The sequence below is a fragment of the Cynocephalus volans genome, chromosome 9 (genome assembly GCF_027409185.1).
Source record: "Cynocephalus volans isolate mCynVol1 chromosome 9, mCynVol1.pri, whole genome shotgun sequence".
NCBI classification, from domain to species: domain Eukaryota; kingdom Metazoa; phylum Chordata; class Mammalia; order Dermoptera; family Cynocephalidae; genus Cynocephalus; species Cynocephalus volans.
Window position 1 is genome coordinate 12,966,076 of NC_084468.1, and position 25,831 is coordinate 12,991,906.

Sequence of the window (25,831 nt, forward strand, 5' to 3'; positions counted from 1 at the left end):
AACAACACACTGTACCCCACAAAAACAAATAAAATTGAATTAAAAACAAAAAATCCAAAAGGGAGAAAATAAAAGGTAAAAAGGAGTAATCAGCTGATCACTTTCAAAGTCCAACTAGGTAAACTCCTTTAGGTTTCAAATCCTGGAAATAATTTGCATAGCTACTGTCTCTGCCCTCTGTACCTGTGGTTTCACCCTCAGAGCCATCCTTCCTTTTTCCCCCCTTCTCAAATACATTTTTAAAATGACTCTTAGAATCACAGATACACTCAAAACAAAGTAAAGCCTTCTTATCTCACAAAGGGTTTTCCTTTGATTCCTTTAGCTGCTTTGCATAAAACTCAGTTTTTAGGGGACTCAGTGAAAGGGACAGACTCCAACATTCTTCAGCAAAAATGCATAACACTTTAGAAACAGGTCATTCAATTTTACATTCTTTGCAGTCAAATGCTCATATAGTACTTAAGCAGATGGGACATCTTGGTCCACGACATAGCTTTTCATGACGGAAGTGTATGCTTCATCCTTTCCAATTAACTCAGGAATCAATTCTTTTTTTTCTTTTTTTTTTTAAAAGATGACCAGTAAGGGGATCTTAACCCTTGACTTGGTGTTGTCAGCACCATGCTCAGCCAGTGAGCAAACCGGCCATCCCTATATAGGATCCGAACCTGTGGCCTTGGTGTTATCAGCACCACACTCTCCCGAGTGAGCCACAGGCCGGCCCCCAGGAATCAATTCTAACAAAGATTTCAGAGTTGTCTTTCCTGAAGGGAAGGTTTCGGAGAACTCCTAACACAGCATACCAACAAAATTGGGGTTTGTTCAGCAATTCTACCACATCTCTGCAGGACAGCTCTGGCACCATCCACCTTGCCTGCATCCATAAGCTGAAGGAAAAGATCAGTGACAAGTCTGTAAACTACAAACCGATTGGCCAGTTTCTCTGCAATGATGCTTATTTTTTTCAACTGCTGATTCAAACTTCTCTATTACTTTTCTTTTTTTTTTTTTTTTCCGTGACCGGCACTCAGCCAGTGAGTGCACCGGTCATTCCTATATAGGATCCGAACCCGCGGCGGGAGCGTCACCGCGCTCCCAGCGCAGCAGCACTCTACCGAGTGCGCCACGAGCTCGGCCCTCTATTACTTTTCTGAATATGTATACCAAACCAAAGTATTGGGGTTCCACAGTTTGATTCCCTGAAGTAAGCAAATTTTCAATGTTTTCTATGGCAACAACTATGTTATTGTTTTTTATTTGTGCCAGTGCAATGCTATTGATGAAAGCCATATTTCAAAGTCCAATGGAGTTTTCGAGTCCATTTATCATCTGAATAGCTTCTATGCTTTGTAGATCACCCTTCAAGGCAAATGCCTGGATAAGGCACATCACTGCTACCCTAGAAGGGGTCAGCTCCAGATCTAAGGCTGTTTTTAGCATTGTTAGAGCCTCTTTCAAATAATCCCGCCTAACTTGCATTATGATGAGGAGGCTCTTGGCACCATGTTCAGTGTGAAGCCCTTGATGTGGGTCACAGCAAAATCTTTCACTTGCACAGCTTGTGTAAGACTCTCCTTTGACAATAGTAATTTTATAAGACTGCTATAAGCTTCACTGCTAAACACAACATTTTGCTGTTGTGCTTTCAGGAAAATATTAAACACACCTTTGTTTTTCTTCCATTGGCAGGCATTCAGCACATCTTTCCGGAACTTAGTTTCTACAGTTGAGGGTGATGGAGAATTCAGGGAATATTTTTCATCTTCATACCACAACTCAAGTACATCAAATGGAATGTCCTGATTACTGTTTCTAAGGATTTCCACTAATAATCTTAATGCCTTCTCACGAGGAATAACATTTTCTTCTTGCATTTTATTCTAGATAGCATCAGCTCTTTGCCTGTCACTGTTTATTTTCTACAGTTTTAGCAGACTATACTACGGCCGGTCTCTATCACATTCAAATCGCTTCTGTGTCAGCTCCACTAATTTTCTTAGGGTTTTCACCTGGTCACTTGTAATACTATCACAAAACCACTGAAGTCTTATAAGTCAGGCTCCAATGTCTGAAGTCTCAATGATCTTCTTGGTCTTTGTAATTTCCTGTTTGTAGTAAGGCAAAGAAGAGATCGATCGTAGAGCACTGTCATTTCACCTTGTTCTTGTCTGACAAAGTCTGGTGCTTTCTGAATTAAGATCAGTCTAGTCTTTCTCTATCAGTTTACATAGACATCAAGAATATTTGGTAATATTTTATACTTTTCATAGCAGCCAATGGTGACTTCAAGAGCAACAGATGAGTCATCTTTTTCCAGGTATATAGTGACCAATGGGGAACTTATGTTGGTGAATGGTTTTGCTAACCCTAGAGTCACAAGGGCTTCATGCTACTCTTTTACTGCTTCAATTTCACCTCTTAAAGCTGTGCCATTTAGGATATGCAAAAAGGACAAGACTGTTGCATTTTTTGATAAGAACATCCTTCTCTTTCATCTCCTTTAGAATGTCAATAGCACCTTGGAGCTTGCCATGCTTTCCCAGTACTTTTACGTGGCCTACATACTTGTTGGTGTCAAGGACAGCAGATGAATCTAAACTGTCAAATTCTTGTTTCTTCTACAATGCATCTTCTACATTATCATGTAGACAACAGATTTATTCAAGCTATGCGAGGCATTTTCTACATTATCATGTTGACAACACAGATTTATGCAAGCTGCATAGCCACGACAACCATATCCAATCCATATTTTGCTTTCAGATCAAGGGCTGTTTGCATATTCTCTTCTGAACAAAGCATTGAAATGAGTTGCTTTAGGAAATCCCCTAGAGGTTGATTAGCAGCTTTTAGCTTTTCAAGTGTAGACTCCAAATCAGATGATGTAAGTTGCACAGTTTTTGAGAGTCTCTTCTCTCTTTCAGCCAACCTACTAACATCCTTAATTGATTCGGGAACATGGTAGCTATCCAGTAGATTACAAATGTCTCTGTAGATATTTTCAGGAATTTTTACATTCATCTCCTTCAGCTGATGGAAGTATTGTCTCAAATGCTCCTCCTTGGCCTATACCTCTGAGTTACTCATGCTGTCAATCAAGTTGTAAAGAAAATAGCCAACAGCTTCTGTTGGTCCTGGAGGCTCCTAGCAATAACATCCACCCTTGTACATGAATTCTATTATCTTGCTCCAAAGATTTATATTCAGAAACCTCCTAAATCCTAGAATTAGGCTGCCTCTCAAAAAATTAAATGAGAAAGGCAATGTATTTGATTCCAAAAATGATCAAATATAGTCTAAGTTCCCATTTACTGCTTCACTTCTCAATTCAGCTTGAGAAAATATATTACTTTCAGGTAAACATACATTTTCCTGCAGAATAGCACATACACTATCAAAGGATGGAAACAGAATTTACAAATGTCTCCTGATCAGGATGTACTCCCATTTTATGCATTGCTTTGAGGATGTCAATTTTACTTTGAATGTTTTTCTCCTTCTGATGTTCAACTAGCAATGGCCAAAAGTAGTGAGTTCTGACAGGAAATTCTTCTTCATTCACAGTCTTCATTAGAGCTTTTGCCAAATCTGTTTTATTGGTTAGCAAAGCACAATGAAGTGTGCACTGCAAAGCAGATGAGTGCATTTGGACTTCTTTTAACTTCCTACAGTACTCTGTCAGTTTCTCTGCAGGCATTTTCATAGTCACACAGTGTAGTAAAAAGAACCTGCTAAAGTTACTCAGATCGTCTTCCCTTGATAAAGGATGTGTTGATAAAATTTGCAATGCTGTATCTTCCAATTTTTCAGTGACCAAAAGCAAAATGAGGTTCATAGCATCTGGAATATATCTTCTTTCACATGTAATTTTTTCCAAAATTTCTGAGACATACTGAGGATACCCAGCTTCACTGAAGCTAAAGATAATTTGCAATAAATCACAGTCCATAAGATAAAGATCAGACTTCTCCACCTTCTCCAGAGTCTACTTAACATGGTCGGTGTTGCCCTTCTCAGCATATGAATTCAGTAATGCTAGGTAAGTGTGTGGACCAGGCTCAATTCCAGCCTCTTTCATCACTGTGAGAGTATTTCCTGCATTTTCCATATCTCCAGCTCTTGCATGCCCTGTAACAAGGGCACTGAATACTACTTCGGTGATGGGAAGATCCTTAGTTTTCATAAATCCAAGAATCTTGCTGACACCTTCAATATCTCCTACATTACAATAAGCAGCAATGAACCTCTGGTATGTTACTTAGTTTGGCTGAATGTTTGGCAGGAAATCAGTTGGTGAGAATTTATGTTTATTTTGAAGATAGGCTTTTAAGTAATGCATTGTAGTGACACATCATACACAGTACCCAATTTCTGAAGTTCGTCTCCCATGCTATGAGCAAATTTTGTTCTTTTTTCAAGCTTTAGTTCAACCAAGAGAGATCCACAGCTGCACAGTAGAAGCAAGGCTTGATTATCACCTGGGCTCCCTGAGGGGTATGTACTATCAAAGACTTTTTCTAGAAGTATCTTTGGGATGCAGCCAGTTCTTCAGACAAAATTATCTAATCTCATTAGAGCTCAGTCAAATTGATTGGCATTCCTTCTAGGAGAAGAAGCATACTCCTCTTGAAGATCATTCTTTTTTTCAGCAGCAATGGCATATAACCTGGCTTGGCTCAGTAGCCCTCCAATGTAAGCAGCAGGCAGATATAGGGTGGTGCAGGAGCCATCCTTTCTTATGAAGAATAGCACACGTCTACTGAGTGGTTTTATCATCCTGTTTCCTGCCTATAGAATTTTGGGAGCCCAACAGCCTTCTTTCATTTCATCCTCTCACTGTCCCTTTTAGTCCAACTCGACAATGCTTCTATTGGTATAACATTTTCAAAAACTTTGTGGGTCACAAGGATTTACTCCATTAGAAGAGAGACTGAAGAAGGCACAACAATCACAATTCCTTGAACTTGTTAAGACAAGTGAACAGATATGATGTTGATAGGTGGGAGGGGGAGAGGGAGGGGAGAGAGAGGAATCAGTAAAGGGACACGAAAATCAACTACTTTGTATATTGATAAAATAAAATAAAATAAAAAGAGAGACTGCTCCACAGATCTTTTCTAATTGCATCTATATTTGGCTTCTGCTGAGAAGGTCGAGGGAATCCATGAGTCACATGCCTCTTCAAAGAGCCTTCTGTGTGACTGAGTAATCTTTGTACTCCCCAAGCACTAGTAAAACGCTATACACACTTAAAATGGTTACAATGATGTTTATGTTAAGTATATTTTACCTCAATTTAAAATATTTTAAAAAGTTGTTTTTTCTTTTAAAAAAAGAAGGATGTCCTGCCACATCATTGACATGAGATCTAGGAAATAGGGCATCCAACTCAGGAGACATGGAGGGGGGGGTAGCAGGATGACAAATAGACAGTAAACTGAGAGAACAACCCCTCAGATTGGGACAGGAAGTTGGACAGCTCTAGAAAGAATGTTTGAGGGAGAGAAATCACACACACCACCTGAAATATTGACTGATGCTTTTGAATGCATTGAGAGATTTACACGTCTTACAGAGAGTTGGACCATAATGATAACTGTACATAGAATACCAAGAAAACAAAGAATTTAAGTGTGTGTTGGGGGGCAATTATTACCTCTAGGGTAAACAGATTTACAACAAAGGAAACATAATCATAGAATGCCATGAATAACATTCACAAGGTCATAATAATGCAAATGCTGATAATTGATTTAAAGCTGTGATATAACTACATTGGGAGGATAAAGGGTACAGAAGGATACCTGGGGGTGGGGGGTGGGGTGTTAAAGCCAAAATCTTCTTTTCCATACTAGGAAGTCAAAGAATAATACCCAAAACAGAAACATTAAGAAACAGCATGCAGGTGAGTTGTTTATAAACATGGAAGTAAATACCAGGGGGCAAAAAAAAAAAAAAAAACTGTTGAAAATGCTTATCTCTGGAAAGTGGAGTTGACTGAAGGAAGGGCTGGACAGGAGAATGTAGATTTTGGATAGGAAAAAAAAGAGATTCAAGTAAAATGTTATGGAAACCTACCCTCCCTGCCTGCCCCAGCATTCATCAGTCGCTTGCCAGGCTCTCAGAGTCCACAGCTAACCTTATCATAAGAACTGTGGACTTGGCGCTCCACGTGGAATTCTGTTAATCTCGGTTCTCCAAGTTGATCATCTCTGAGGAAGGGAGACTGTGACCTCTGACAGTTACTTCACTTCCCTGAGTTTAATTATCTGTTAAAATGGGGATAATTATAAACCTAGCTAGGAGAGTGTTGTGAAAAGTAAGAGAATATTACGCCTGCAGGGTGCTTGGCACATAACAACAACTCAATCAATACTAGTTTGTGTGCTTCTTGGGTAGTGGAATGAGGGCGTCTGCCAAAGCGGTCAGCGTTTGGAGCCAGAAAATTCTTCCCTCCTGGTGACTCAACTCTCAATACCCATTTTCCAACCTCACTTCTTTGGGGCTCCCTCCTCGGGGACTCCGGCCAAGATTAGCCACGAGCGAAATAGTTCCTTTCCCTGCTGATGTCCCAAGCTCAGTCTCAGAACTGAAGAAGAAAGGGGGACAGAATGACAGCGCGGGTGGTGGCGTTAGGGCGAGAGTCCTGCCCCGCTTCGGCTCGAGGGGGCAGCCTTGCCGGGAGGAGGGGAAGCGCGTGGAGCAGGCACGACGCTGGAGGGACCGCAGGCCTCTCGATGGCGGTCCGGGGGTGCGCGCCGTCGTGGCTGCCGCCGCCGCCGCCGCCGCCGCTGCTGCTGCTGCTGCTGGCGACGGGCGCTGCCGGCGCGCGGTGGCGCGGGGAGGGCACCAGCCCGCACCTGCAGAGCATCGTCCTGGGCCGCTGCGCGGAGTACATCACGCTGCTGAGCCCCGAGTCCCGGTGAGCGCCGCGGCTGGGGGCATTAGAGGGTCTGCAGGTGACAGGTGTGTCTGTGCGGGGCCGGCAGACTTAGAGGTGAGAGGGGCCGTAGGGGTGGGGAATCTACAGGTGACAGGTGCACTGTGCGGGGTCTAGAGGCGAGGGGTACGCGTGCGCGTGTGCGTGTGAAGGGGGCGGGGGTCCGTCTAAAGGTGAGGTTAAGTAGAGGTGAGTTTGGATGACAACCCACTGCCAGCCAGCGCAGGCTTAGCCGGATCCCTCAGATCCCAGCATGTGGTCTCCGGCTGCAATTCCTTGAGCCCAGGTCCTTTGGGAATTCAGATTTCAGACCCTCTAATCCAGAAGTAAAGTCTGGGTCTTTCTTGCCAGCATTGTGCTTCCTACTAAGTTTTGTTCCTTCGTTGGGCCCACTCTTTCCCGTTTTCATAATATCCCTTTCTTAAGCGTCAGTTTTTTTTGGTTTTTTTGTTTTTGTTTTTTTATTGTGACACATTTCAGGAAGTTAAAAAAGAGCAGAGGATAACAAACAGCATTACCCAACAGCCAGCATGAGAAATAAAAAGTTACAAATACGGTGGGAAATGTTTTCTGGAAGCCAGCATGGACCTCAGGAGCAGGGCTGCACCCGAGGGCATACTCTGTGCCTCACCAGGACGGAGAAGCCCTTCCCAACACTGGGTGCTGTTCCCTCCTGACTTCACAAGTCCTGCCTCCCCCCCCCCACCCCCAACCTTGTTCCTGAGCCTCACATGGACCTGGACAGCTGGCCTGGCTCCATCCTCATGTCTACATGAAGGGGCACCTGAAGCTGGGATGCTGCATAGTTTATTGGAATTGTCACCTTCTAGCTTGTCTCTGCGAGCCTGGGGCAAGCCTACATTCCTTAGCCCTGAGAAATTTGTGCTGCACCTTCTGAGAGACACTTGGCAATACCAGATTTCTAAATCCATTGCCTGAACCATGACAATTTGTTGTCTTTTTTGTATGCCTAGTTCTGCAGAGTCAATATATGACAAAATAGTTTGTAAAGCCTTTAGAGAAAGGGAAATACTTTCTATCACATCATAATATGTGTGTGTGTGTGTGTTTTAACTTGTACTTTTGCACAGGGACAAGAACTGCACAGCCATTTGGGAAGCCTTTAAAGTGGGGCTGGACAAGGATCCCTGTTCTGTACTTCCCTCGGACTATGACCTTTTTATTAACCTCTCCAGGCACTCCCTTCCCAGAGACAAGGTAACTCTACGACCATCTCTGGTAAAATCTCACTCTCTGTCTCTCTAGAGAGAGATGGTGCACAGGCCAGGTGTGCGATTAGCTGCCCCCAGCATCCTGCAGTTTTACTGAAACATCAAGCAATAAGCTCACAACATGCATACCAAGCTCTCTGGTGGGAGAGGAGCTTTGTCTCCAACCGTGATCCTGGGTCTCCTGCTCAGTTATGTGGAGAAGGAAATTTCCCAAGTCAGCAAGACAGTGCAGGAGCCACCACGAGGACATCAGGACATGACTATATCTTTCACACTTGGCCTCCACATCTGGCCAATTCTGAATAACCTCCATCCTAACTGGCCCAATGGCCTGCATCTTGAGTAATTCAGAAAACACTCAAACTCAGTATCCTCCCAGGAGGTCAATCTCTCTCTTTTTTTTTTTTTTTTTTTTTTTTTGTCTTTTTGTGACTGGCCACACCGTGAGCACACCGGCCATCCTTATATAGGATCCGAACCCGCGGCAGGAGCACTGCTGCACTCCTAGCGCCGCACTCTCCCAAGTGCGCCACGGGGTCGGCCCATCAATCTCTCTTTTTAATGGTTTTAAGATTATATTTATCCAGATTCCAGATGAATGACTCCTTTGAGAATTTCTTGCAGGGCTGGTTGTGTGGTGGTGAACTCCCACAACTTTTGTTTGTCTGGGAAACCACATTGAGATACCACGTCACTCCAGTTAGACTGGCTATAATCAAAAAGATGGTGAATAACAAATGCTGGTGAGGATGTGGAGAGAAGGGAACACTCCTGCACTGTTTGTGGGACTGTAAATTAGTACAACCACTTTGGAAAACAATTTGGAGGTTTCTCAAACAACTACAGATAGATATTTCATATGATCTAGCAATCCCACTTCTGGGTATATATCCAGAGGAATGGAAATCATCATGTCGAATAGATACCTGAACTCCCATGTTTATTGCAGCTCTGTTTACAATAGCCAAGATATGGAACCAACGTAAATGTCCATCAATAGATGATTGGATAAGGAAACTGTGGTGTATATACACGATGGAATACTACTCTGCCATGAAAAAGAATGAAATACTCCCATTTGCAACAACATGGATGAACCTGGAGAAACTTATGTTGAGTGAAACAAGGAAAGCACAGAGGGATAAATACCGCATGTGCTCACTCATATGTGGGAGCTAAGAGAGAAAGGAAGGCAGGAAAGAAAGACCACAGTAGTGCCGTGATCCAACAGTGGGAGGGAACATTCCTAGGGCTACAAATTGGAGTCAGGGAGAGAGGGGAAGGAGTAGGGAGTTTTGAGGAAAATTGGGTGGGTACATGGGGTACAAAAGTTATTTCTGGTAATGGGTATGCCCCCGGTATGAACCTGGCCCTCATATCATGGGAATGAGGGGTGACAATCAGCTTTGTATCTCATGAATATTCGTAATAAATAAATAATTTTTTTTAAAGATTATATTTATTTTATTCAGTACCACTTTCTTTAAGAAAACCACATGTCTAAATTCTGTCTGTACTCTAAGGACTAATAAAATAAAATAAATGAGAAAATCCATATGAAATTCTTGGTTAGCACAGTACCTTGAGTTTTAAAAAGTTAGATATTTTTATTTCTTTGACAATCATTCTTAACCTGATTTTTCCATTGTGTGTTATTTGTAAAGGCAGGTAAATAAAACTGTGAGTTTTAAAGATATAACAGACTAAAAACATGATTTTTAAGTATATGTTGTATTTTGAAACTTGCTGCCTTCCTGTCAGTAAAAAGGAGAAACATAATTTTTGTTCTTCTTTCACATAGATTTGGTGCTAGTCGATAAACTCACCTCAACTTACTGGGCTTCTTCTGTGCGTCAGGCATCGCACTATGGTTTAAGGATGTAACAGTGAAAAACAGCCACTGCTCTTGGGGACCTTCTGGTCAAAATATAGGCTGATAGACTATTGAGGATCAGATGGGCTAATGAGTGAAATTGTTATTTATATTATTGTTATGTAAAAATACTATAGTGAAAACTATGAAGTATAATATAAAATGATGTGTTTTTGAGGCACTTTACACTTTAGAAAGTGTTTTTTGTGATTGCATATCATATTAACCACAGCTGTGGAGGAGAGAGGGCTCACGCTCCTCATTTACCAGATGTAGAAACTGGGAAGCTGGGAGATCACACATTCAGTGTATGATAGGCGCGTATTAGTCTATTTCTGTTGCTTATAACAAAAGACACAGAACTAGTATTTTATAAGGAAAACAAAATTTATTTCCTTACAATTTCAGAGACTAGGAAGTCCAAACTCCAGGGAACACATCTGGTGAGGGTCTTGGTGGTGGCGACAGTGACCCAGGGGTCTCACACTGCAAGATGGTGGAAGCAGAGAGAGCAAAGAGAATGACTGACTCTCCTCTCTTTTCTTTTAAAGAAAGAGCCCTCAGAACCATGCCTCTGACCACCACTTTTTAATCCATTCACTACTGCACGGTCCTACAATTTAATCATCTCTTCAAGGCTCCACCTTTCAATTACCATAATAGGATTTCCCACCCTAAACAGTTACAATGGGGATTAAGCTTCTAATATATGAAATTTGGGGAACACAATTCAACCAATCCACAGCAAGGCAGGATTTGAACCTAGTTCCCTTGGTATTTTTTAATGCAGGGATCTTACCACATGTATATATATATATTTTATACTTCTGGGAAATATTTTATTAACATTTGCATGATACCCTTGGAATAAAGGGGGGAGAAATGGTAGCACCCTTCCAGTGGGTACATAAAGACAAAGAAAAAGAGTTCAGTTATTGTGCAGCAAGTCAGAGTTGAATGAGAAACAGGTTACCTTGCTTGTCTTGATGATGTTGTGCCTGAGAAATCTGTTTTGATTTTATTTTTTATTTTCATTTTTTCTTGTGTTTCCCTAGTCCCTGTTCTGGGAAAATAACCAACTCCTTGTTAGTAGCTATGCAGAGAACGCCCGTCGCTTTATGCCCATTTGTGATGTTCTGTACGGCAGGATTGGAGATTTAATGAGCTGGTGTCGACAGAATAATGCCTCCGGTAAGACTGCTGCACAAATCACAAGAAAAGCGAGAGCTCCTGTTTACTATGCACTTACCATTTGTGCTAAATGCTTTCACATGCATCTATCTTCTGTGATCCCCTTAAAATCCTCTGAGGAAGGTGGTAATAATAATAATAATAGAGTATTTATCTTTTGCTGGGTACCAGTCTAAGCACTTTACATGTATTAACTCATTTAATCCCCACAACAGTCCCATGGGATCCTATAATAATTTCTATTCTGACAAATGAGAAAACTGAGGCACAGCAAGGTTAAGAAACTTGCTTGGGGGTGCATCGCTAGTAAGCAGCAGAATTAGACAGTCTGACTTCAGAGCCTATGCTTCAAACCCTGCGCAATTCAGACTTACAATCCTCATTTTCCAGAGTGGGAAACTGAGGCCTAGAGATGTTAAATGTCTGGAACTGCTATTGTCAGGATTCAGCCCTGTTCTGAGGGATTCTGAACCTGTGCTCTTAAATGCCACTCCAGGCCATCAGCAGATGTTTTGAGATTAAAATCACAAGAAAAATTAGAGTCACAAGAGCTGGCCTAATGGTACTGAAAACTCCTTATACATCCAACTTTGGTGTTAGAAGCTGGCGATACAGCAGTTCCTATCTTCAGGGAGCTTATAACTCCGTGGCGGGCATTTATTGGAGTAGTGTGCGCTTTGATGCAGGAAAGACTGGGTGCTAAGGAGTAGCAGAATGAGACACCAGTCTCGACCAGGGCATCAGGGAAGCTTGAGAAGGGAGGCCAGCAAGGAAATGAGGTAGGAGAATGTTCTCCTCATGAAGACTGAAGATTCTTCCTCTCTGGGTATCAGAATCACTTTAAGCGTTAACTTAGTAAGGGATGGCTGGTTAGCTCAATTGGTTAGAGTGTGGTGCTGATAACACCAATGTCAAGGGTTTTGATTTCCAAACTGGCAGCCACCAAATTTTTTATAAAAGAGTTTACCTAATATCAATTCTGTTTATTTCTCTTCCATTGATTTATTCATCCAACTAAAATTCATAGAGTGCCTACTATGTACCAGACCCTCCTCTCCTAGTTACTAGGAATACAGCAGAGAATAAAACAAGAAAATAATACCCCATCCTTACATTATAGAGGACGGAGATAAGACAATAAACAGTCAAGTAAAATATATAGTCTGCCCTAAGGTTACAAGGGCTATGGAAAAAAACCAGACAAGGAAAGAGGATACAAAATTCTGAGGGGCTGGGGGTGGGGAGCAGGAAGGTGTTGGAATTTTACATAGTGCCCAGGAAAAGTGTCACTGAGAAGCTGATATCTGAGCAAAGACCTGAGCTTGAGAAAGAGCATTTCCTACATGGAGAAACGCCAGGTGCAAAGGTCCTGAGGTGGGAGTGTGTTTGTCATATTTAAAGAATATTTAAAGGAGGGCAATGGGCGAAGAGAAAAGTAGTGGGCTATGAGGCTAGAGGAATAAAGGAGGGCCAAATGTCCCAGGACATTGTGAGGACTCTGGCTTTCACTGTGAGTGAAATGGAAACCATTGTAGGGTACAGGTCAAATGTATGTGGCTGTTCTTCCAATAGCCAGTGACCAGAAAGCCTCAGTTTGATTATCCTGCAGGTGGTAGGGAAATGGGGGAGGGGTGTGCTGGAAAAAGTGTGAAGGAAAGAAGAGTTTCCCAGAAAACCACAAGGGTATCCCCTTCCCCCCGCTACTTTCTTTGTTTAAGAAAGAAGTAAAGTCCAGCAGTTTGGGTCAGGTAAATAATAGTATGTTCATATCATGGAATCCTGAAGGGCCACCAACAATGATAGTGGGATTTTGTATTTATTGAACCATAAGGATGTTTGTGACATATATTTAAGTGAAAAATCAAGTTACAGAGCACTGTGATTGATATGATGCCATTCAAATAAAAAATATACACATGATACATCTATGAAAATATGCACATAGGAAAAAGTCAAGAAGATAGCAAACCCAAACCATGAACAGCAGCTCTTGCTGGAAATATGAAATCAGGCTATTTTTTTCTTATTCCATATTTACTTTTTAAAAAAATATAATTTAGATATATTACATGTGGGAATAAAATATTTTTAAAGAAAAGAATTCTTCAAGTAAGTAAATGATAATAATAGTCACCAGTTGTTCACAGTCTAAAACCGAGAAAGTATAAAATAGGCAAATACAGAATTTACTCTTGGGACTAATGCCACCTTGAGCCCTGACTGTCAGAAATGGCAGAAGGAGCACTAGGAAGCTGGAGATTTAAATTCCAGTCCTCTGCGTCACATACCATCCATGGACCCTCTCTGAGCCTTACAGACACCTGAAAAATTAGGACATTGGCCTACAGAGGTTGTATCTTGAAATAGTTTCAGATCTGGAGTGTTTAATTCAAAGAATTAATTATCACACTCTTAAGTAATGATTATGTAATGGTGTTCTCTTACCTAATGAACATTGTCTTGGACAACTACTCCTTAAAAACATTGCAAATTATGGAGATTGTGGGAAGAAGGCAGACTAGAGAAACCTAGGACGTGTTTCTCCCACAAAGGAAGACCAGAACAGTCCCTTCATTACCAGCCCTGCACTCACCAGTGACATTGTCAGGAAACGGAACCATCACCCGCCTGCTTCCCACTGAGTTTCACTCCATCCCGCCGCCACTGTTGCCTGCAGCATGGCTCCAGCCATTACTGTTGCTGGGAACCACCCAAACCCACTACAGCTCTGACCAGGCCAGACATGCACAGGATCCCTGCCCACACTGCACACCTGTCAGCCTTTCATGTGGGGGTTCCCTGCCGCAGCCTCCTGCAGTGCAGCAGCCTTTGCTAGTGGCTGTCTACACCCCTGCACCAGCCAGACCAACCACATGCAGGACCCCCGCCCAAGCAGCCTCAACAGCCAGCTCAGCCTCTCGCGGGTCCTCTGCTGTAGTTGTGTGCAGTGTGGTTGCTGTTGCCACAGCCCTCACACCAGTAGGATCGGCTGGGTCTGAGGGAGTGAGCGAGGAAGTGGCAGACCCCAGCATTGCTGATTCCACTGAAAATTAACCCTGCAACTGCAAAGCCCTAGAGGGAGTGAGTGAGGCAGTTGCAATTTCCAGAACTACTGCTTCTGCAGCAACTTACCCCCACAGCTGCCAGGACCACTGAGGGAGTAAGAAAGTGGCAGACCCCTGTGCTGCTGCCTCTGCAGCGAATTGGCCTTGCAGCCACCAGGGCCACTGCAGACAAGAGTGGGGCAGTTGCAGCCATTGCTGCTGCTGTTGTCACCACAAAGTAACTCCAGTGCCACCTAGGACACCACAGACGAGAGTGAGGCAGTTCCAACCACCAGAGGTGCTGCTGCCCCACTGAGATAACCCCCCTACTGCCGCAGACACCACAGAAGCGTCACAGGCTGTTGCAGCTAAAAGTACCACTGTCATCCCACAAGGTAACCCCACTTCCCCTGCTTCCACTGTGGACATCACAGAAGGGAGGGAGACAGGTGCAGCCTCTGGCACCACTGCTGCCCCCACAAGGTAACCCCACTGTCATTGCAGACACAGCAAACTCGAAGGAGGTAGTTGCAGTTGCCAGTGCTGCTGCCACCCTCACAAGGTAACCCCTCTACTGCTGTGGACACTGCAAACTCAAAGGAAGCAATTACAGCCACCAGTGCAGCTGCCACCTCCATGAGTTAGCCCAGATGTTGCGGCAGTCACTGTAGCTGCACCGGCACTGTGGAGGTCACTACAGACAAGCAGGCACGTAGTGCGACCATCACTGTTGCAGTCACTGCCACCACCAGCACTGCCAGAGAGCCACAATCATTGTGCAAGCAGCCTGCCACCACTGGAGCCACTTCTGCAATGCAGGCAACCCTCCAAAACCACCACCACAACCACTGCCACCATGAGGGTGACCTGCTACCACAGAAGAAGCCATAGCAGCCAGCCAACCACTCATCTGAACTGACACAAAGAGGGCCACCAGCAGAGTCCAGGGAAAGAAAGTAATAGAAGAAAGAACAGCTCTTCCAGATGACTAAACATCAACATAAAGATACTAAAAAGTACGAAAAAACAAGAAAATAAGAAAATATGAGTCCACCAAAGGAATATCATGACCCTCAAGAGCCATACCCCATAGAATAGAAAACACTTGAAATGACTGAGAAGGAATTCCGTGTAAAATCTTTAGGAAACTCAATGAGATACATTATGATGGAGTTTGGATGTGCTGTCCCCACCAAAACTCATGTGGAAATTTGATCTCCAATGTGGCAGTGTTGGAAACTGATTGAGTCATGGGGGCGGATCCCTTATGAATGGATTAATGCTCTCCCAGGGGGAGAAGGGAGTAATAAGTGAGTTTTCCCTCTATTAGTTCCTGTAAGAGCTTGTTGTTTATAGGACTCTGGCACTTCCTCTCTCTCTCTCTCTTGCTTCCTCTCTCTTGCTTCCTCTCGCCATGTGATCTGCTTGTACCTGCCAGCTGCCTGCCACTTTCCACCATGAGTAGAAGCAGCCTGAGGCCCGTGCCAGATGCAGCTGTCCCAGAATCGTAAGCCAAATAAACCTCTTTCCTGTATAAATTACCCAGTCTCAGATATCTCTGTTATAACAACACAAAACAGACTAAAACGCAAGAAGATGCAGTTAGGTGACACAATGAACTGAGCAAAAGTACCCAGGATGTGAAGGAGGAAATCTACAAAGGGATTAATACTCTAAAAAAAGAGTGTAGCAAAACTCATGGAACTGAAGGAGTCATTCAACAAAACAAAAATACAATTGAAAGCTTAAGCAACAGGATATAGCAAGCAGAGGAAAGAAGTCCTGATCTTGAAGACAATACCTTCAAAATAACTCAGACAGATAAAAAAAGAAAAAAGAATTTAAAAAAATGAAGATAATCTAAGAGAGATAGCAGATAACCTTAAGTGTACAAACATCTGAATCACGGTACTCCTGAAGGTGAAGAGAAAGGAAAAGACATTGAGAACATATTCAATGAAATAATATCAGAAAACTTCCCAGGTATAGGGACAGACATGGACTTCCAGATTCAAGATGCTCAAAGATCTGCAAGCAGCTTCAATCCAGAAAGGTCTTCTCCAAGACACATTGTAGTCAAACTGTTCAAACTCAAAGACAAAGACAGAATCCTAAACACAGCAAGAGAAAAGTGTCAAGTCACATATAAAGGAGTCCCCATCAGACTAACAGCAGACTTCTCAACAGAAATTCTAAAAGCAAAAAGAGAATGGGGTGATATATTCAATTACTGAAAGAAAAAAAAAATCGAGCCAAGAACACTATATCCTGTGAAGCTATCATTCCAAAATGTAGGAGAAATAATGTATTTCCCAGACAAAGAAAAACTATGGGAGTTCACCACCACATGACCAGACCTACAAAAAATCCTCAAGGGAGTCCTGCATCTGGAATCCAAAAAAAATAATCACTTCCATGAATACGAAAGAAAGAACAAAACTCACAAATAGAACAAAAATGCAAATGAGAAACAGAAAGAAACTGTATCTCACAACTTCAAAAAACCAAAAACATCAAAAAGAAAAACATAATAAAATGGGAAGAAAGAAACATGAGGTATTCAAAACATCCAAATGAAAATTGATAAAACGCCAGAAGCAGCACAATACTTTTCAGTAACAACCATAAATGTAAATGGATGACATTCCCCACTCACAAGACATAGATTGGCTAATTGGATTAAAAAGCTAGACTCTACTACATGCTATTTACAAGAGACACACACCTCACCTGGAAAGACACACACAGACTAAGAATGAAGGGATGGAAAAAGATTTACCACAAAAATGGAAATCAAAAATGAGCAGGAGTAGCTATTCCTAAATCAGATAAAATAGACTTTAAACCAAAAACTATAAAAAGAGAAAAAGAAGACCACTATATAATGATAAAGGGATCTATCCAGCAAGAAGACATAACAATCATAAATATGTATGCACCCAACATTGGAGCATTCAGATACATAAAGCAAACACTATTAGACTTAAGGCAGAGATAGATCCAATACTATAATAGTAAGGGACCTAGTACTCCTCTCTCAAAATTGGACAGATCATCTAGGCAACAAATAGATACAGAAACAGAGGATTTAAAGCACACTTTAGACCAATTGGACTTGGCAGATATCTACAGAACATTTTATCCAACAACTGTAAAATATATATACTTCTCACCAGTTCATGGAACCTTCTCCAGGATAGACAACATGCTAGGTCACAACTCAAGCCTTAACAAACTTTTAAAAAATTGAAATCATTTCAAGTATCTTTTCAGGCCACAATAGATTAAAATTAGAAATCAACAACAAGTGAAACTTTGGAAACTATACAAATACGTGGAGATTAAACAACATGCTCCAAATGATACACGGGTTCAAGAAAAAATTAAACAGGAAATCAAAAAAATTCTCAAAATCAATGAAAATATTGAAACATCATACCAGAACATATGAGATGCTGAAAAAGCAGTTCTAGGAGGGAAGTTTATTTAATTAAATGCTTACATCAAAAGATTAGAAAGTTTTTAAATTAACAACCTAACACTACAACCCAAAGAATTAGAAAAGCCAGAACAATCCAATCCCAAACATAGTAGATGGAAAGGAATAATTAAGATCAGAGCAGAACTAAATGAAATAGAAACCCAAAAAACAATACAAAAGATCAAACAAAAAAATTGTTTTTTCAAGAATAAATAAAAAAAGTAAAAAAACCATTAGCCAGACTGACTGTTTTTGTCCGTTTTGTGTTGCTATAACAGAAATACCTGAGATTGGGTAGTTTATAAAGGAAAGAGGTTTATTTGGCTTACGATTCTGGGACAGCTGCATCTGGCACGGGCCTCAGGCTGCTTCTACTCATGGTGGAAAGTGGCAGGCAGCTGGCAGGTACAAGCAGATCACATGGAGAGAGGAAGCAAGAGAGAGAAGCAAGAGAGAGAGAGAAGGTGCCAGGGTCTTTTTAAGTAACGAGCTCTCGCGGGAACTAATAGAGCAAGAACTCACTCATTAACCCCCCTCCCCCAGGGAGAGCGTTAATCCATTCATGAGGGATCTGCTCACATGACTCAATCAGTTTCCAACACTGCCACATTGGAGATCAAATTTCCACATGAATTTTGGAGGGGACAACACATTCAAACTTCATCACTGACTAACTAAAAAAAGAAGAGAAAAGACCCAGATAACAAAATTTAGAGATGAAAAAGGAGACATAACAACCAATACCACAAAATTACAATCATTAGAGACTATGATGAACAACTATACACCAATAAATTTGAAAACCTGGAGGAACTGAATACATTTCTGGACACTACAAACTACCAAGACTAAACCAAGAAGAAATAGGAAACCTGAACAGACCAGTAACAAGCAAAAAGATTGAAGCAGTAATCAGAAGTCTTCCAACAAAGAAAAGCCCAGGACCAGATGGCTTTACTGCTGAATTCTATCAAACATTTAAAGAAGAATCAATACCAATTATTTTCAAACTATTCCAAAAAAATTGAAACAGAGGGCATTCTCCCCAACTCATTCTATGAGGCCAGTATCACCTTGATACCAAAGCCAGACAAAGATTCAACAAAAAAAGAAAACTACAGGCCAATATCTTTGATGAACATAGATGAAAACTCCTCAACAAAATATTAGCAAACAGAATACAGCAACACATCAAAAAAATTATCCACCACGATCAAGTGGGATTCATCCCAGGGATGCAAGGATGGTTCAACATATGCAAATCAGTACCACACTCTCCAGTGTGAGCCACTGGCTGGCCCAACATATGCAAATCAATAAATGTTATGTACCACATGAGCAAAATTAAGGACAAAAACCACATGATTATCTCAATAGATGCAGAAAAAGCATTTGACAAAATTCAACACCCCTGCCTGATAAAGACTTTCAGCAAATTAGGTATAGAAGGAAGGTATTTCAACATAATAAAAGCCATATACTACAAACCTTCTGCCAATATCATCCTGAATGGGGAAAAGCTAAAAGCTTTTCCCTTGAGAATGGGAATGAAACAAGGATGACCGCTTTCACCCCTCCTACTCAACATAGTACTGGAAGTGCTAGCCAGAGCAATCAGGCAAGATAAAGAAATAAAGGGCATCCAGATTGGAAAAGATGAAGTCAAATTGTCTCTGTTTGCAGATGGCATGATACTGTATATAGAATAGCCCAAAATCTCTACAAAAAAAACCCTCTTAGAGTTGATAAATGACTTTAGTAAAGTTGCAGGATACAAAATCAACACACAAAAATTGGTAGCATTTTTATCCTCCAACAATGAATTAGCAGAAAAAGAAATCAAGGAAGCAAGCCCATTTACAATAGTCACACACACAAAATAAAATACATAGGAATCAACTTAACCAAGGAGGTGAAAGATCTCTACAATGAAATTACAAATCACTGTTGAAAGAAATTAAAGAGGACACAAAGAGATGGAAAGACATTCCTTGCCCATGGCTTAGATGAATCAACATTGTGAAAATGTCCATACTTCCCAAAGCAATCTACAGATTCAGTGCAATTCCCATCAAAATACTGATGACATTCTTCATAGAAACAGAAAAAACAACCCTAATGTTCATAGGGAACAACAAAAGAGCCCAAATAGCCATGGTAATTATATTAGTAAGGATTCTACAGAGAGACAGAATCAATAGGATATGTTATAATTATATGAGAAGGATTTATTAGGGGATTAGCTCACGTGAATATGAAGAAAAGTCCCACGATAGGCCGTCTATAAACTGGGTGCCAGTAGCATGGCTCAGTCCAAGTCCAAAGGCCTCAAAACCAGGTAAACTGATGGTGTCCTTGGTATAAGTTCTGGAACCCAAAAGCTAAAGAGTCTCAAGCTCTGATGTCCATGGACAGGAGAGAAGAGTGTATCCCAGGTCCAGCAGGTTAAGAGAGAGCTTCATCTCTTTTCCTCTGTCTTTTGTTCTCTCTGGACCCCCAGAGGATTGGATGGTTCCCACTCACATTGAGGATGGGTCTTTTCCACCCACTCCACTTGGACTCTCATACTAATCTCTGCTGTAAACACCCTTATGGACATACCTATAAAGATAGCTTTTCCAGGTTTCTCAGCATTCCTTCATCCAATCAAGTTGACACCTAGAATTAACCCTCACAGCAATTTTGAACAATAAATAAATAAATAAAGCTGGAGACATAACATTAACTTCAAACTATACTACAAAGCTATAGTTACTAAAACAGCACGGTACCGGCATAAAAACAGACACTTAGACCAATGGAACAGAATAGAGAACCCAGAAATCAATCCACAAACCTGCAGCTAACTGATCTTCAGCAAAGGCAAGAAGAACATACATTTGAGAAAAGACTGCCTCTTCAATAAATGGTGCTGGGAAAAGTGGACATTCATGTGTAGAAGAATGACACTAGACCTGCACCTCTCACCATACACCAAAATCAACTCAAAATGGATTAAAGACTAAAATATAAGACCGGAAATTATAAAGTTCCTAAGAGAAAATGCAGGGGAAACACTTCAGGAAGTAGGACTGGGCAAAGATTTTATGAAAATGACCCCCAAAGCACAGGCAACAAAAGGAAAAATAAACAAATGGGATAATATCAAACTACAAAGCTTCTGCACAGCAAAAGAAACAATTAACAGAGCAAAAAGACAACCTACAGAGTGGGAGAAAATATTTGCAAACTACGCTTCTGACAAAATTAATATCCAGAATATACAAGGAAATCAAACAACTTAAGAGTAAAAAAACAAATAACCCAATTAAGAAATGGGCAAAGGAACTGAATAGGCATTTCTCAAGGGAAGATATGAATGGCCAACAGACACATGAAAAAATGCTCAACATCACTGCGTATCAGGGAAATGCAAATCAAAACCACATTAAGATAACATCTCACCCCAGAATGGCGATCATCCAAAAGACAGAGAATAACAAATGCTGGCAAGGATTTGGAGAAAAGGGAACCCTCCTACACTGTTGGTGGGACTGTAAATTGGTGCAGCCACTATGGAAAACAGTATGGAGGTTCCTTAAACAACTTCAGTTAGAACTGCCGCACAATCCAACAATTCCACTGCTGGGTAATACTCAAAGGAACAGAAAGTTTCATGTTGAAGGGATACCTGCACCCCCATACTTATTTCAGCTCTATTTACAATAGCCATGAGTTGGAACCAACTTAAATGTCCATCATCAGATGACTGGATAAGGAAAATGTGGTATATACACACAATGGGATATTAATTACTCAGCTATACAAAAGAATGAAATATAGCTATTCGCAGCAACATGGATGAACTTAGAGAAAATCATATTAAGTGAAAAAAGCCAGGCACAGAAAGAGAAATACTGTGTGTTCTCACTCATTAGTGGGATCTAAAATTATAAATATATAAATAAGAGAAAGAAAGATACAACATTCCCAATAATACACTGAACTTTCCAAAGGACAACTGGGGTTACTAGAAGTGGGAAGGGACGGGGGAGAAAGGAATGGGTAAAGGGCCATGATTAGCAAAGATAGTGTATATTATTGAATATAATAATTATTCTGATGTGAGCATCACATATTGCATGTGGGTGTTGATGTTCAACTCTGTACCCTACAGATATGTACAATCAACTTTGTTCCAATAAAAAGAAAAACAATTACAAATTACCAAATTTGCACTACCCCTGTAACACAGCACTTCCTTAGGTGGTACACATTTTGCCCTGTTTGGGATACTTTCTGGAACAACTTGTCAATTAGCATATTCTCCTTTCTTTGTAGAGTAAATGGCGAACACATCCCAGATCCCATAGATCTGCTAAAGTCTATTCTTAAAAAATTCTTAATTTAATACATTTTAGCATTTTATATATTTTTAAATGTTGTAAAAATTTCTCTTTTCTGGCTAAGGGCTATCACTTTCTTGGTCTATTTTTCTTGTATTTACTTCTAAGACAAGGACTGACATTTGTATTTTTGAAGGAGGTGCTTCGTCCAATAAAGCAAAGTGTTTTTTTTGTTTGTTTGTTTGTTTGTGGGCTTTTAAAAAATCACTTTACTAAGGCTCCAGTAAAGAAATAACCCAGCTAACATGCTGATGCTCAGTGGTCAGCTAGGCTCACTTACTAGCCACCTGCTCAGTTCTTTGCCTTCCTCATATTCACACCGAGCAAAATGACAAATGTCTTTGTAGCATGAATTAGGTGGTCACTCACTAGGCTTCTTGTGGATTGGGTAGGCAGAACTGTTAATGTTAAACTTGTGCACATTGTGCAGAATGCAGGCTAAATATATTTTGTGGAGTCAGCAGATATTTTAAATTAATTTCTCCCTGATATAATCATTGAAATGAAATGTGTTTGTTCACTTTCCCCTTAGGACCTGATTACCAATCCTGCCCTACATCAGAAGACTGTGAAAACAATCCTGTGGATTCCTTTTGGAAAAGGGCATCCATGCAGGTAATTCTGGGATGGATGGCTGAGTGGCTAAGCATGCATGGGACCCATGAACAAAGATCAGAGAAGTTCAGAAATGGGAACCCTGGTACTTAATTTCTCTGAGCCTCACTTTCCACTTTAACAATATCCTGGTTTGTTCTCTCTCTGCTTGATAAAGTTGTGAGGATTTAAGGAGATAAAATGCTTATTGCAGTGCCTGGCATTTGGTAAATGTTAGCTATAGATGGGAATATTAAATAGTCATATTATCTCTATTATGTCATGCTTGTTATTAGTACTTCAAACCAGTGTGGTTTTTTTCAGTAAAATATTTCTTTTATTGAGCTTCATATATATAGGTATAATCATGTCAGTAAAATAAGTAAATAAATAAAATCGTAGTACAAGATTTAAAAAGTCATGGGTTGATAGTGTATAATTATATTCATGTATATTTTGAAAAAAGAGAGGACTGATACTTATCTGTCGCAATAACAAATTATAACATTACAACTTCTGTTTTCTTGATCATTTCATTTAAAAACAAGCAGCAATTTAAAAAGAATTAATTTTTGTGTTAAAAATATTCAAATTCAGTAAAATAGTTTGTGCGAGCTAAAATTTGCACCTCCAAACAAAAATGTTACACCTTGCAGTTCTCATTCTGTTTCACTGTTTTAGAAATTTATACACAAATAAAAATTCCACATGGTCCTGTGGAATGACAGAATTGAAGTAATCAAGTTTAGTGTATTAGTTTTACCATCGCTGTGCTATCATTGTTTTATTTTTCTATTTATTTTTAACATTTATTTGTACATATTTATGGAGTACAGTTTGTAGTTTCAATACAGTACATAATCAGTGTGATTTGACTGCTGTGTAAAATGGGGTATCCTCTGCTTTATGGAAGACCTTGGGACACCTGAGATCTAGATAGGGATCAGAAATGTCCACAACATTAATATTAATGAGAGAGGAGGTGATAAGATACTGATGGTAAGCTGGAGACAAAGAAATGGTCTCCTTAGGGTAGGTTGCTTCCTCAGAGAATATTGTCACCAAAGTTGATGACAGCTATCAGTAGCTATAATATGCCAGTGATTACAGCTGTCATTCTCTGTTACCAGGATTAGAAATAAAGAGGGTCAAGTTCTTAACTCAGTGCCTGGCAAAAGGCTGTAGACTATTAATGCTAATTATATTGACTAGGAAGCAGGCGTATGTCAGGGTACTTCTACCCACCACCACCAACCCCCATTCAGGACTATCCCTGTCTCTTTGTCCTATCATCTACTCTGGATCCCCAGGTCCCCACTGGGTTCACTTTTAGTCGGGGTGAGAGGGACGTTGGTCAAACTCTCTACCATGGATGTAAGTGGAGGGCTCTCTCCAGGCAAAAGGCATTCTGATTATTACTGTGCTCTCCCACCTGCTCTGGGGAAGCACCATTTTCTCTCACTACTCATAGATTTCATGTTGAGCACAGACTGCAGTGACTGCAAGATCCCCTCGTTGGGGACTGGGGTGCTACAGATGTGTCATCACCTAAGAGCAGAATCCTAACAGTGACTCAGGGGAGATGTCAACTTTACATGTAAAGGAACCATATGTTCTAACCAGCAGATCTGCTGGACTTCAAAGTGTGTGCTCCAAACCACCGTCTTGTACTTCCTCCAATCATGTAATGGGGATCGAATAATAGGACCCACAGTTTTTGAGTCCATAGAATACGCTGGGCCAAAGCATGAAGGGAAGTTGTATAGTATAGTGATGAGGAGAGGGTTGGAACCTTAGCAGATAAGTATTCAATAAATGTTAATAGTTATTAATTTAAACGTTTTCATCTTTACAACAATCCAATGAGGTAGAGACTCTTATCACCCTTGTTTTACAGATAGGAAAAATGAGGTAAAGAAAGGGTGAGAAACTTTGCTAAGGTTCCAGAGTTTAGTTTTTAAATTAATGTTTTTCATATTGTTAATGTAATAGCTGCTCATGACAGAGAATGGCAAATTACAGAAAATATAAATGAGGAAATTAATAATCCATATTCCTGCCTCCTAAAGGCAACCCCTTTAGCACAGTGGTCACCAGGCTTTGGCATTTGAGGATTGAACAATGACTGTTAGCACTGTTTGGAAGCAATCAAAGACATGGACCACATGGAATGTATTGTGTTTTGGAACAGCTGGTATTGGGCATCCCTTTGCTAGAGAGGAAACCCAGCCATGTATATCTCAGTGCTTCATAGTTCACCCCCAGCCCTGCCTTCATTCTAGCATAAACATTTTATGAAGGAAATTATATGCTCTGGTAGTATTCTGCACTGGAGATTTGGGAATTTCTCTGGATCTAGCTCTCCCTTGGGAATTCCCAGACTTCTGCCCATTTATTTTTAACATAGTAGAGCTCATGCTCTGTTCACATAATCTTGCATTTTGCTTTGTATGCAAACACTTTTTATACCGTTGCAAAACCTCTGTAGACTTTTGCTAATGGCTGGTTAATAGTTCAGTCATGTAGGTACTGTGGTTTACTCACCATTCCCTTATTGTTGAGTGTCTGAGGTTGGCTACAATATTTTGGTATGACAAGCAATGCTGCACTACACACCTTTGTGCACAGTGCTTGTGGTAGTCCTTAGTGCTGTTTGACAAACATTTCTGGCTTGTGCTCTGAGCTCGTGGTTTGCATTCCCCTGTTTCTTGAAGTTATTTACATGTGACTGACACTGGCCAAGGAGATGTGAATGGGAGTGGTGTGTGTGACTTCTGCGTGGTAGACTTTAAGTACTGGTCTGTGACTTGTCACTTTCTCCTTCTTCCTTCCCTGACAGTCAATGACTTTATAGATGTGCAGCCTTCATCAGCTAGGGCTTTAGAGTGAGAGCATATGGACCAAAACCCCAATGATAGGCCTGTGATAAACATATAGTGTGAGCATAAAACAAATCTTTGCTGTTTAAAACCATTGCAGTTTTGAAACTGTTTGTTATGGAATCATAACCTAGTTTATTCCAGCTGATATGATGCTGTGTATTTCCTATTATCTTCATAGGGTAGATTCTCAGACATGGGATTACTGA

The 25,831-nt window shown here is 40.8% G+C and overlaps 1 protein-coding gene and 1 pseudogene across 1 annotated transcript in view; one reads left to right on the top strand and one right to left on the bottom strand.

Annotated features, from left to right (window-relative positions):
• Window positions 1–295: 295 nt before the first annotated feature.
• Window positions 296–4,779, bottom strand: LOC134385667 (leucine-rich PPR motif-containing protein, mitochondrial-like; annotated as a pseudogene).
• A 1,835-nt stretch (window positions 4,780–6,614) lies between these two features.
• BST1 (bone marrow stromal cell antigen 1) overlaps window positions 6,615–25,831 on the top strand; it is a 30,632-nt gene continuing 11,415 nt past the window's right edge. Inside the window, exons 1-4 of the mRNA XM_063107420.1 lie at window positions 6,615–6,925; window positions 8,035–8,161; window positions 11,104–11,239; window positions 22,682–22,764. Of these exons, the coding sequence (XP_062963490.1) occupies window positions 6,615–6,925; window positions 8,035–8,161; window positions 11,104–11,239; window positions 22,682–22,764 (657 nt within the window). The remainder of the gene's footprint in view (window positions 6,926–8,034; window positions 8,162–11,103; window positions 11,240–22,681; window positions 22,765–25,831) is intronic.